The sequence below is a fragment of the Protobothrops mucrosquamatus genome, unplaced genomic scaffold (genome assembly GCF_001527695.2).
Source record: "Protobothrops mucrosquamatus isolate PMUCROS unplaced genomic scaffold, P.Mucros_1.0 scaffold865, whole genome shotgun sequence".
NCBI lineage: Eukaryota > Metazoa > Chordata > Lepidosauria > Squamata > Viperidae > Protobothrops > Protobothrops mucrosquamatus.
Genome location: NW_015387120.1, coordinates 123,193 through 134,741, shown reverse-complemented (window position 1 = coordinate 134,741; position 11,549 = coordinate 123,193). Strand labels below are relative to the sequence as shown.

The 11,549-nt window shown below is 44.9% G+C and overlaps 2 protein-coding genes across 2 annotated transcripts in view; one reads left to right on the top strand and one right to left on the bottom strand.

Annotated features, from left to right (window-relative positions):
* RASL12 (RAS like family 12) overlaps window positions 1–3,743 on the bottom strand; it is a 15,471-nt gene extending 11,728 nt beyond the window's left edge. The window contains exon 1 of the mRNA XM_015819165.1: window positions 3,562–3,743. The gene's annotated coding sequence lies outside the window, so the exon portion shown is untranslated. The remainder of the gene's footprint in view (window positions 1–3,561) is intronic.
* Window positions 3,744–9,507: 5,764 nt separating this feature from the next.
* Window positions 9,508–10,975, top strand: KBTBD13 (kelch repeat and BTB domain containing 13). Its single transcript, XM_015819158.2, has one exon. It carries the CDS (start codon window positions 9,541–9,543, stop codon window positions 10,900–10,902), a length of 1,362 nt encoding a protein of 453 aa, XP_015674644.1. The 5' UTR covers window positions 9,508–9,540; the 3' UTR covers window positions 10,903–10,975.
* Window positions 10,976–11,549: the final 574 nt, after the last annotated feature.

The following is an 11,549-nucleotide window of genomic DNA, read 5'->3' as shown; positions in this document are numbered from 1 at the left end:
AAATAAAATAAATAAATAAATAAATAAATGTCTTCTCCCATTGCTGGCACCCCAAGCAAAATCTGTTGGAGCATCAGTGATGGGGTAGTACAGATGGAGGTATACTCTTGGTCCCACCAGGTTGATGAGACAAGCCCATAGAGCAGGGGTCTTTAAGCTTGGCAACTTTAAGACTTGTGGACTTCAACTCCCAGAATTCCTCAGCCAGCCTGGCTGAGGAATTCTGGGAGTTGAAGTCCATGAATCATAAAAGGGCCGAGTTTGAAGATCCCTGCCCTAAACCTAGTTCCCTTGGCTATTCATTGTACGGTTGAGCCTCCAGATCCCTGATCATCTTTCTTATTCTGTTCTGAATTCTTTCTGGGACCTCAGCATCTTTTTGTATCATGATGACCAGAATTGGACACTGTATTCCAAGCATGCCTCACTAGTGCAATATAAAGCAGTACCATCACTTATCGCTTATAAACTGACTCATCTCAATCCTAGAGGGGAAAAAAAAAACCAGGGTCTCCATCTTTATTTCACAATGATGTCAGGGCTGCAACTTAATGGAAAGGGACCGCTCCTGACATCATTCTGCCCAGTGAGACATCAAGGCCAAATCCAGTTCCCATCCTTGGTCATGTTCCAATGATAGTTCCAAGAATAATCATTGAGAAGATGTTTAGGGGACTGGAGATTAAAACACGTGAAGAACGGTTGCAGGAATTGGGCATGTCTAGTCTAATGAAGAGAAGAACTAGGGGTGACATGATAGCAGTGTCCCAATATCTAAGGGGCTGCCACAAAGAAGAGGGAGGGGAGGGGGTTCAACCTATTGTCCAAAGTACCAGAAGGAAAAACAAGAGGCAATGGATGGAAGCTAATCAAGAAGAGAACCAATCTAGAACTAAGGAGAAACTTCCTGACAATTAGAAGAATTAATCAATGGAACAACTTGTCTCCAGAAGTTGTGGGTGCTCCATCACTGAGGGCTTTTAAGAATACTGGACAGCCGTTTGTCTGAAATGGTATAGGGGTTCCTGCAGGTGGTTGGGCTAGAAGACCTCCAAGGTCTCTTCCAACTCTTATTCTGAGAAAAAATGGTGCTTCTCCTAATCAAATCCGTCTGATTGACAAAAGGGGGAATATTTCTGGGCGGCAGAGAACAGCAAGAACTCATCATTCTTTTGAATCAGAGCCCTTTCACAAAATGGATGGTGATCAGGACTCTGCTCATGCCCAGATGCTTGGTTTGCTTTATCATCTCTTGATGGAATTCAGCAGCAATCAGTTTTTGATTTTAGAACATTGAGGCTTCTTTCTTTTTTAATTTCTAGAGTTTGTAACCTGTATCATTGTTTGCTGTTTTATAATTTTATGGTTTGATTGTATGGAATGCTATTGCTGCAAACAACTAGGACAAAGGGTGAGCTGCTTCTTTTAAAGACAGTGTAGGAATATTTGGGGTCAAACTAAATTCCAGGGCCTGTTAATCCAGGCCTGGAAGGGGGCTCTGTTTGGAGCTGAGCTACTGATGTGAATCTTTTCTGCTTTAAGCCTTTTAGCACATCTGCTTTTGATTCAGAGAGCCCTGAGTTGGAATAAACACATTTTGTTGACAGGACAGAAGTCAGAATTGCTTTTGAACTGTACCAAGATAGGCCAGCAGAGAGGAGAAAAGGGGGAAGGTCACACCAAGCAGAAAAAGAGAGCTGGGCTTCATATAACTCAAGTAATGTCCTACTGAAGATCAAAGGTAAGAGTCCTTCAGGGTTAAACAACATGTTTGTACAGCATGCTAGTCTAAAATCTGGACAGCTAACCATGGCTTAATGCAGGGGTGTCCAACTTTGGCAATTTTAAGACCTGTGGACTTCAACTCCCAGAATTCTCGGAGTTGAAGTCCACAAATCTTAAAGTTGGCAAGGTTGGACACCCTTTGCTTAGTGCATAATGCAAATCTGAGTGAGTTGATAGTCTGCTGAGTTGTGTTATCCTTACCAGTTGGGTTAATTTGACAGTAGTTGGGGAAGCCAAGATTTAGGGGATCTTTGCAAACATAGCCCCCAAAGATTTATCAACTTCATAGCATCATATTTTTATTTAGTACTTCGACCGAAGCACAATAGAGCATGTTCTCCACAAACAACATCTATCCAGGTAAGTTGAGTTAAAAGAACATCTGCTTTCAACTTCCCCAAGGAGATTCTGTGGGTAAAGAGCTAGAATCTGAATCTACCTGCTCTTAGTCCAGCACCTTCTCCACTGGATTGCATAGGCTTAGGGACTGAGAGGGATTGACTGACCCAAGGTCACCCACGAGTCTTCCAGGGCTGAGAAAGGACTAACATCTGGATCTCCCCACTCCTAATCAAGCATCTTTCCCTCTACACCATCTCTGCCTCATTCTCTCATTTTATACCTGCAAGAACCACATCCAGGAAACTCAAAGGTAGGTTAGGAGCCGATTTCCCCATCAATAAAACAAAGCTTCTTTTTATATTAGAATCAACATAAAAGGAATATGTAATTGTATGTCTATTTATTTTGTGTCTATTGCAGTCAGTAGTCCAATGAAGAGAAGTTGGCCGTGGACGAAATCCAGAATAACTCTGGGATTAACATTCCTAGAATTGTTCTTGCCTTGATTAAATTGATCCATGTGAGTCTCTCAAATATTGAAGATGGATCTTCTGCAAGGGGGCAGGGTTTTTTCCCCCCTCTTTTAAAAAGCTGGTCAGGCTCATACAAATTTACCAACCATCACAGCTGAGTTTCCACAGTACACAAAGTAAGATAAGGACTTTAGGATAACGTGTGAATCCAGCATGGATTTCACACAGACCTGTGCACTGGAATTAAACAGAGATAACACTGAGACCAGAAATGTGGTATAGATGTAACAAAAGAGCAGTTGTGTCCCTAATACATCTCAATATTATAACACATTTTTCTTTGCTTCTTGGCTCAAAAGTAGTGTCTTATGCCGTCCCGTCAAATATAGATTGGCTGAATTCTCACAACACTGTGAATCACAAACTAGCCAATCTCATTGAGCCTGGCATCTTGTGCAAAGCTGGTCTGTTTATGATTTAGGATGTCACGCACATCCATAAAATAGGATTTATTGAGCCAATGTAAACACGGGCAAGCCTGTTGGGCAAAAACCCAGCCTGTAAACATTACTAGGGTATGCCCCTATATTTTCTGGGCTGACCTCACAGCCAACCTATGCTTGTAGTCTTGTAGATTAGAAGAATCCAGGTTTATTGTTAGTTGGTAGCTGAGTGTGCTGTGCAGACCTAGGAGGCCATGTTAATTAGTAGGCTTAGTTAACCATGTATCATTCAAGACACAGCCAAGCGGAATTCTCCCACCCATCCCGGTAGTTGGGATGTCGCACAGCTAAAAGGTTGGGGCTGATGCCCCTGGCTCTAGTGGGCAGAATGAGTCAGAAGATTCCCCACGCAACCAGGGTTGGCTCGCCCCATTTCAAAGCCAGTGGAAGCATGCCCATTGCTACCTTCAAAAGGGAAATATTTCCTCCCGAGTCTGAACTGCCACGAACCAGCTCACCTTCTTCAGGTTATAATAGGAGCCCCATTGAAGAACGCTGGAGAAATCCAAGTCAGGTTAGACGTCCATCCATCCAGGCTAGTTTGGGTCCAGCTGCCAGACAATTCCCTTTTAAATAAAGCTCTAGGTGACCGAGGTGGGGGAAAGAAGCAAGCCTGAAGCCAGGTCTCTCCTGCTGGGAACGGAGAGGCAAGCGCTCGCTCTGGACAGCTGCTGGTCGCCTGGATCTGACTTGAATGAATGAGGCAGAGAAGGGAGAAGAAGTCCCTTCCTTCCCTGGGCAGTCTTTGCCAGCTGAGCTCCGGCCAAATTCCTTGTAAGGAAAGCTGCTGCCGTGTTTTTGGCCTGGGACAGACACGTTTTCCCATCAACAAGAGGGCAGGGCAGAAGCAAAGGCCGTTCTCTCTCACTGGAGGGGGGCGAGGGGGACGTCAAGGATGCCCAGAGGCCAGAGGGGTGTGTGTGTGTGTGAGTGAGTGAGTGAGAGAGAGAGAGAGAGAGAGAGAGGGGGGGGGAGAGAAAGAGAGGAGAGAGAGAGAGAGAGAGGGAAAGAGAGAGGAGAGAGAAAGAGAGGAGAGAGAGAGAGTGAAAGAGAGAGGGAAAGAGAGAGGGAGAGAGAGAGAGAGAGAAAGAGAAAGAGAGGAGAGAGAGAAAAAGAGAAAGAGAGAGGGAAAGAGAGAGGAGAGAGAAAGAGAGGAGAGAGAGAGTGAAAGAGAGAGGGAAAGAGAGAGGGAGAGAGAGAAAGAGAAAGAGAGAGAGAGAGAGAGGAGAGAGAAAGAGAGGAGAAAGGAGAGAGAGAGAGAGGAGAAAGAGAGGAGAGAGAGAGAGAGGAGAGAGAAAGAGAGGAGAGAGAGAGAAAGAGAGGGAAAGAGAGAGGAGAGAGAAAGAGAGGAGAGAGAGAGGGAGAGAGAGAAAGAGAAAGAGAGGAGAGAGAAAGAGAGGAGAGAGAGAGAAAGGAGAGAGAGAGAGAGGAGAAAGAGAGGAGAGAGAGAGAGAGAGAGAGAGGAGAGAGAAAGAGAGGGAAAGAGAGAGGAGAGAGAAAGAGAGGAGAGAGAGAGAGAGTGAAAGAGAGAGGGAAAGAGAGAGGGAGAGAGAGCAAAAAAAGCAAACGTAAAACGCTGCTTCTTAGCTTCATTCTTCTAGTGGGAAAAAAAAAGAGTTTCAGTTCTCTCCTGGATCTCCTTTAGCTTGTCTGGGGATCTAAAGCTACCAGTTTAAAAACTGGCCCAGGGGCTGCCCCACTCTGGGCCAGGGATGTGGGTTTCTTTCTGGGAAGGAGACTTTGGGGCGAAGACCAGCCTAATCCTGCTCTTGGGATAAATATAGGCATCAAGAAGCAGCTCTTTTTTAAAGAGGCATTGCTGGCACCATATTTGGCATCTTCAGACAATCGCTAGTGACCTGGACTGACACCTAACTTGGCACCTCTCTAATTTCACTGCCCACCCCAGCCTGGATCTTGAAATCTGCGAGAGTAGGGACGGATGCAGGATCCTGAAGTCTTGCGTGTAACCCAGAACCCCTCCAAACATTGACAATCAAAGGAAGGAACTTGGCATTTAAGAGGTTCCCTTAAAGGTCCTAAAATGACCTCAATCCTGCACCAGTGGAAGGTCTTGCCGCAAACATTTGACCACCGTCCCTGATTGAACCAAGATTAATTTCTCACCATTCTGGGTAAGAGGTAGGATTCAGCCAACGCATCAAGCTGTTGTTTATTTCATTGTGTTGTATTGAATGAACCATAACGGACGGCATTCACCTTAGACGCTGAAACATAACCATGTTGGAGAAACCATTAATTAGCAAATGACATGATTGCTCAGAAATTGCACAAATCCATCTACTATATCTTTATTTATTTATTTATTTATAATTTGATTTGTATCCCGCCCTTCTCCTCACCGGACTCAGGGCGGCTAACAGCCTTATAAAACAACATTACAATAAATATCCATATTAATGGAATGACTGGAAATCTCTGTGGAGATTTCCAGTCATTCAGGCCCTGGTTGATCCATGGGTGGTTTTTTTTTTCAAGAGGCAACTGGATTTTGCTTGTTTTTTTCCCCTTGAAGACATTTCACTTCTCATTCAAGAAGCTTCTTCAGTTCTGGCTTCCGTTCAGTCAGAACGGAAGAAGCTTCTTGGATGAGAAGTGAAACGTCTTCAAGGCAAAAACAAACTCCAGTTTGCCTCTTGAAAAGAGCATCTGTGGGGCATCCACTCTGCCGTTTCCTTGTTCTTCGCTTGGCTGTTTGTATGAATCTAGCCAGATGATCTTTTGAGATAATCCCTGGGTAGAAGGCATGGAAGGACATGGAGCTTTTCCACGGAAAGCGCAGATGTTCGAAGGTGAATCCAGTGCAGGGTGCTTCAGACCAACTTGTATATATTTTTTTCCTTTCTGTCTCTGGGCTCCCTCCCATCCAGGACATAGCACAGAAGCGTTGCTTGAGCAGGGTCCGTAAGATTATCTAGGACACTACACATCCTCTTCACAACCTGTTTTCCTTGTTACCCTCTGGGAGGAGAGGGCTCCGTGGTATCCATAGCAGAACATCCAGATTCAGCCATAGTTTCATTCCATACAGCATTAACCTTGTGAACTCTCAAGCGTCCTCCTTCCGTTATATATTCAAGATGGACAGTACTTAATATTTATTTGCTATGTATATGTAGGGGTGTGGGTCTATACATATGTTGTATATAGTATGTTTTAGCTGTCTTGTCATGTATGTGTTTCACTTTGAGAGCGGGCAACTAAATTTCATTTTTGATGTGTGCCGTTGTGCCCACAGTGAAAAAAATGTCAATAAAGGTTATCTTATCTTATCTGTTTAAAAATGACAGGCAGTCCTGTTGATCAACTAGACTGAGAAATCCTTCTGTTGAGAATGATTAAAACCATAATACCGAATCTGCTACTTTCGAGATGTGTCAACTGCCACCATTCTCAGGCTGAGGATAGTGGACTTGTGACAAGGCTTTGAGTACGTTGACTTAGCTATAATTCCCGTTTAGTACAGTAGGATTTATGGCATGCAGTGATGATGTTGGTTCTCTAACTGCCTTTGTTATATTCACGATGTGCAGGGAAAGGAGAAATGTTGTTACATGAAAAGGGCGGTTGGTGTGAAACTCCAAACTTTCTTCTAAATGAAAAATAGGTTGAAGGCTCTTGCGTTGCTTTGCAGCCTGGCAGCTGCTTTCTGCACACATACCGAGACTCACGCAGATATGAAACTTTAGAAGTTCAACTCAGGTTGGCAGGAAGCTTTTTTTGTGCATTATAACGCTAGATTTTTTTCTTTCCTACATACATCTATGTTAAAGAGGCAAGGGCCCTCAAAAATTCAGCTCACAATTGCTCCAGGAGGGAAAAGGAGCCAAAAAAAGAAATATTGCAGTCAAATTTATAGGGTAGACATTGTAAAAGTTAGAAAGGAGACGAAGGAAGGAAGGAAGGGAGAGGAAAGGGACAGAAAGAGGAAGGAAGGAAGGAAGGAAGGAAGGAAGGAAGGAAGGAAGGAAGGAAGGAAGGAGGGAGGGAGGGAGGGAAGAAAGGAAGGAAGGAAGGAAGGAAGGAAGGAAGGAAGGAAGGAAGGAAGGAAGGAAGGGAGAGGAAAGGGACAGAAAGAGGAAGGAAGGAAGGGAGAGGAAAGGGACAGAAAGAGGAAGGAAGGAAGGAAGGAAGGAAGGAAGGAAGGAAGGAAGGAAGGAAGGAAGGAAGGAGGGAAGGAAGGAAGGAAATAAGTAAGTAAGTAAGTAAGTAAGTTTTTTTGGACTTTATGTGTTCATTCTGCCTGCCACAAATTCCTTGGGGCAAAAACTGCAAAGCCAATGCCAAAAGAATACTTGCTAGAATTCTTTCATCTCTGAACAACTTTCATGTGTTCAGCAGGATCCTGAGCATTATTCACTTATCTTTTTTAAGGGACAGCTTTTGACCTGGGTAGTGGCTTCTTCGGATAATCTGACTACAGCTCCATACACATTAGCTCCTGTGTGCACAAACACACAAAGACAAACACACACACACACACACACACACATATACAGCTGTAATAAAGGAGTGATGAAATTCGATGGGTTTCGGAGTAAACAAGTTACGTGGAAGCAGATCCAAATGGGAAATGAGAAAATAACAGGTCTTCACCGTACTGCACTTTACTTTTTGTAAACTTGGGTTCTGGCAAACGCCCATCCTTCTAAACTGGAGGCTCAACACTGGAAGATTTGCATGAGTGGGTGATCACGTTGCAACCGTAAAACTTTCTTGTATGGAAGGGATGAAGCAGAAACACTTTTATCTTTTCCATGTAATGAGAGTTTGGGGAAATGCAGGGAAAACAGTGCTGTGGGGGAGGGGAATGAAGCACAGTTGATTCATTTGCACCCTCAGCACAATCTGGACAGAGCGATTGGGCAGGAGATTTCAAGTTCTGGTCCCTTGGTTTTCTTCCTTCCTTAAGCCAAAATGCTTCACTAACGAAATCGATCACGGCCGAAGATGCTGAAGGGTAGCTGGTTCACCCAGATCCCCTCTACTTTTAGGTGTCTGTTTTGGGCTATAGTGCACTTCCTAAGGGTCAAGGAACAAAGGTTCAATCAGGAGAGGCTTTCGATTTAGAAGTCTAAAGTTTACAGTGGATGTCTAGTTTAACGAAGAGAAGGACGAGGGGGGACATGATAGCAGCTGTTCCAGTATCTCAGGGGCTGCCCCAAAGAAGAGGGAGTCAAGCTATTTTCCAAGGTGCCTGAAGGCAGGACAAGAAGCAATGGGTGGAAACTCATCAAGGAGAGAAGCAACCTAGAACTAAGGAGAAACTTCCTGACAGTCAGAACAATTAACCAATGGAACAACCTGCCTCCAGAAGCGGTGAATGCTCCAACACTGGAAGTTTTTAAGAAGAGACTGGACAGCCATTTGTCTGAAATGGTATAGGGTTTCCTGCCTGAGCAGGAGGTTGGACTAGATGACCTCTGAGGTCCCTTCCAACTTTATCATTATTATTATCTGAGGGGCTGCCCCAAAGAAGAGGGGGTCAACCTATTCTCCAAAGCGCCTGAAGGCAGGACAAGAAGCAACGGATGGAAACTGACCAAGGAGAGAAGCAACCTGGAACCAAGGAGAAACTTCCTGACCGTTAGAACAATTAACCAGTGGAACCACCTGCTTCCAGAAGCGGTGAATGCTCCAACCCTGGAAGTTTTTAAGAAGAGACTGGAAAACCATTGTCTGAAATGGTATAAGGTTTCCTGCCTGAGCAGGGAGTTGCACTAGAAGACCTCCAAGGTCCCTTCCAACTCTGATTATTCTATTCTATTCTATTCTATTCTATTCTATTCTATTCTATTCTATTCTATTCTATTCTATTCTATTCTATTCTATTCTATGGATATGGATATGGAAAGAAATTTAAGTTTAACCTCAGCTAAACCAACTGAAATCAAATGTAGGGTTTGTCCTGTCCCACCCGCCTCATCATCCACTGTCCCACCACTTTCGGAGTGTGGCCTCTGGCATTCCACCCACAAGCCCAGTGCCCTTGTACCCCAGAGAAAAGGGGGCACCCCCATTCTAGAGGCAGTGAGGGCCGTTGTGCTCAGCGTCACAATCACAGTGACCTTTGAAGATCTGTCTAATCGAAAGAAGAGTTTTGTTTTGTTGTCTTTGTTTTTGTTTCGTTACAGCCTCTCTCTCCTTTGCTTGGAACCGAAGAAATGCTGCTGATATCAGCTTGCAAAGTGCATTGGAAGGATCTGATCCTGCTCATGTTGCTGGCTGCTCTGGTCACATGAAGACCAGTTATCTTTAGCAGGACGTATTTATATATAGAGAGCGTGCAAGCATACCTTAGCTGCTCAAGCCAGCACAGGAGGTTAGACGTTAACAGGGACCGCTGCTTTATCCCTGGCAAGACGCTGGTGGATGGGACTAGGGAGGAAGCAATCCTGGGAAAAAGAAACGGAGCCATGCAGTCACAAGTTGTGGATCGTGTCCGGATCCAGGTGGAAGACACCTTTTTCTCAGTGGACAAAGATCTTCTGGTGGAACACAGTGAATATTTCCGGGCTCTCTTCCAGTCCGGCATGAGGGAGAGCACTCAAAAGGAGATCCAGATCAGGAATCTGAGTTCCGCTGGATTTTGTATCCTGCTAAAAGTTCTGGAAGGGGAATGTCCACTGCTGAGCTGTGAGGAGAACCTCAAAGCGGTAGAATGTGCCTCCTTCTTGCAGGTAAAAGCCCTGGCCAGGTACTTGATTGTGTCCATCAATTCTGACAACTGCATCATCCTGTACCAAGCTGCTGCAATGTTTGGCCTTCTGGACCTTTTCCATAAAGCTGCCCTCTACATAAGAGATAGTTACTCCGAGCTGGAGGAATATCTGGACTGCCTTTCTCCAGATCTGTTGGATTATGTCGAGTCTCTTCTCCCCAGTAGCTTTGTGGCTGTGGGAGCTCACACACCCACCTATGAGTTCCTGGAGGACGTCTCGCGATCCATTTGCTACCTGGAGGAGGAAACCAACACCTGGAGGACTCTTTGTTATCTGCCACTCACTGCCAGCACCTTTCTAGCTGGCATGACGACCCTAGATAACAAAATTTACATTGTGGGTGGGGTCTACGGGTACAACAAGCAGGTGGTGGACCGAAGCTTTTGCTACGATCCGGTAACCAACCTCTGGAGTCAATTTTCTAGCCCTCAGCAACTTCGGTACGATATCACCTTGACAGCCTTGGAAGATACTCTTTATGCTATTGGTGGTGAATTTGAGAAGACGCCGCTGAAATCTGTAGAAAAATTCAATCTATCCACCAACAAGTGGGACTTCCTGTCGGATTTGCCCCAAGCGGCAGCGGCTGTACCCTGTGCCCAAGCCATGGGACGGATCTTTGTTTGTTTATGGAAACCTCTCGACACCACAATCATCTACGAGTATCTGCCCCAGAAGGATGAATGGCTTCCCATCTCGACCCTGACTCGGCCTCAGAGTTACGGCCATTGCATGGTGTCTCACAGGGACAACCTCTACGTCATGCGCAATGGGCCTTTTGATGACTTCCTGCGATGCATGATAGACCGCTTCAATCTCACAACGATGCAATGGACATCTTTACCTGGCCAGTACATGAACAGCAAAGGAGCACTCTTCACTGCCATCATCAAGGGGGACACGGTTTATACGGTCAACAAGATGTTGACCTTGCTCTACACCATCGAGGACAGCACGTGGAAGTTCAAAAAGGAGAAAGCTGGTTTCCCAAGGAGTGGATCTCTGCAAACCTTCCTTCTCAGGTTTCCGAGAACAGATCACAGTATTGCAACATAAACGTGGGCAACTCCGTGGATTATTGAGCGGTGGCCACCTGACATCACATCTGGACTTTTCTGGATAGTCCGCTTTTTAATTTTTCCAGACTTCCTGTGATACAGCTAGATCTAACCGTCATAGGAGCATGATGGTTCATGCAAGGGAAGAAAGTCCCAAGAAGATACTTAGGGCAAACTTCAGCAATTGTACCAGAAACCGTGCTCTTGTCTTCTTGGTACTTAGCTGGGCTTGAGGCTGTATGAATGGTGAGCAATGAAGTTTTCATCTACTCCTTAGTGGCAACAAGATTATTCTGACAGGCCAGGCTTTGGTAGGGGTAGTAGATGGGATATATGCAGAAAAAGCCTCTAATCCATCAGAAGGCCAGGGATGCCCAGAGGGGAAATATGGAAGAAAGAGAAATGGGGATCTAGTACATTTGGGATATCGTCTCCTGAAATTTCGGCCATGTTGGTTTAGCCCCATCACCTGGCAAGCAGAAGCTGGCTAATACTGACTGGGTTCAGGCAATACATTTAATTATGCTTGTTGATTTAATCCATTTTCTAGACATGCATAATAGTGAGATGAATTAAACAAATAGGCTGGATTTGCACATTGAGTCATAAAAAATGAAGCTAAAATTAATCCAGGTTAACACAGGG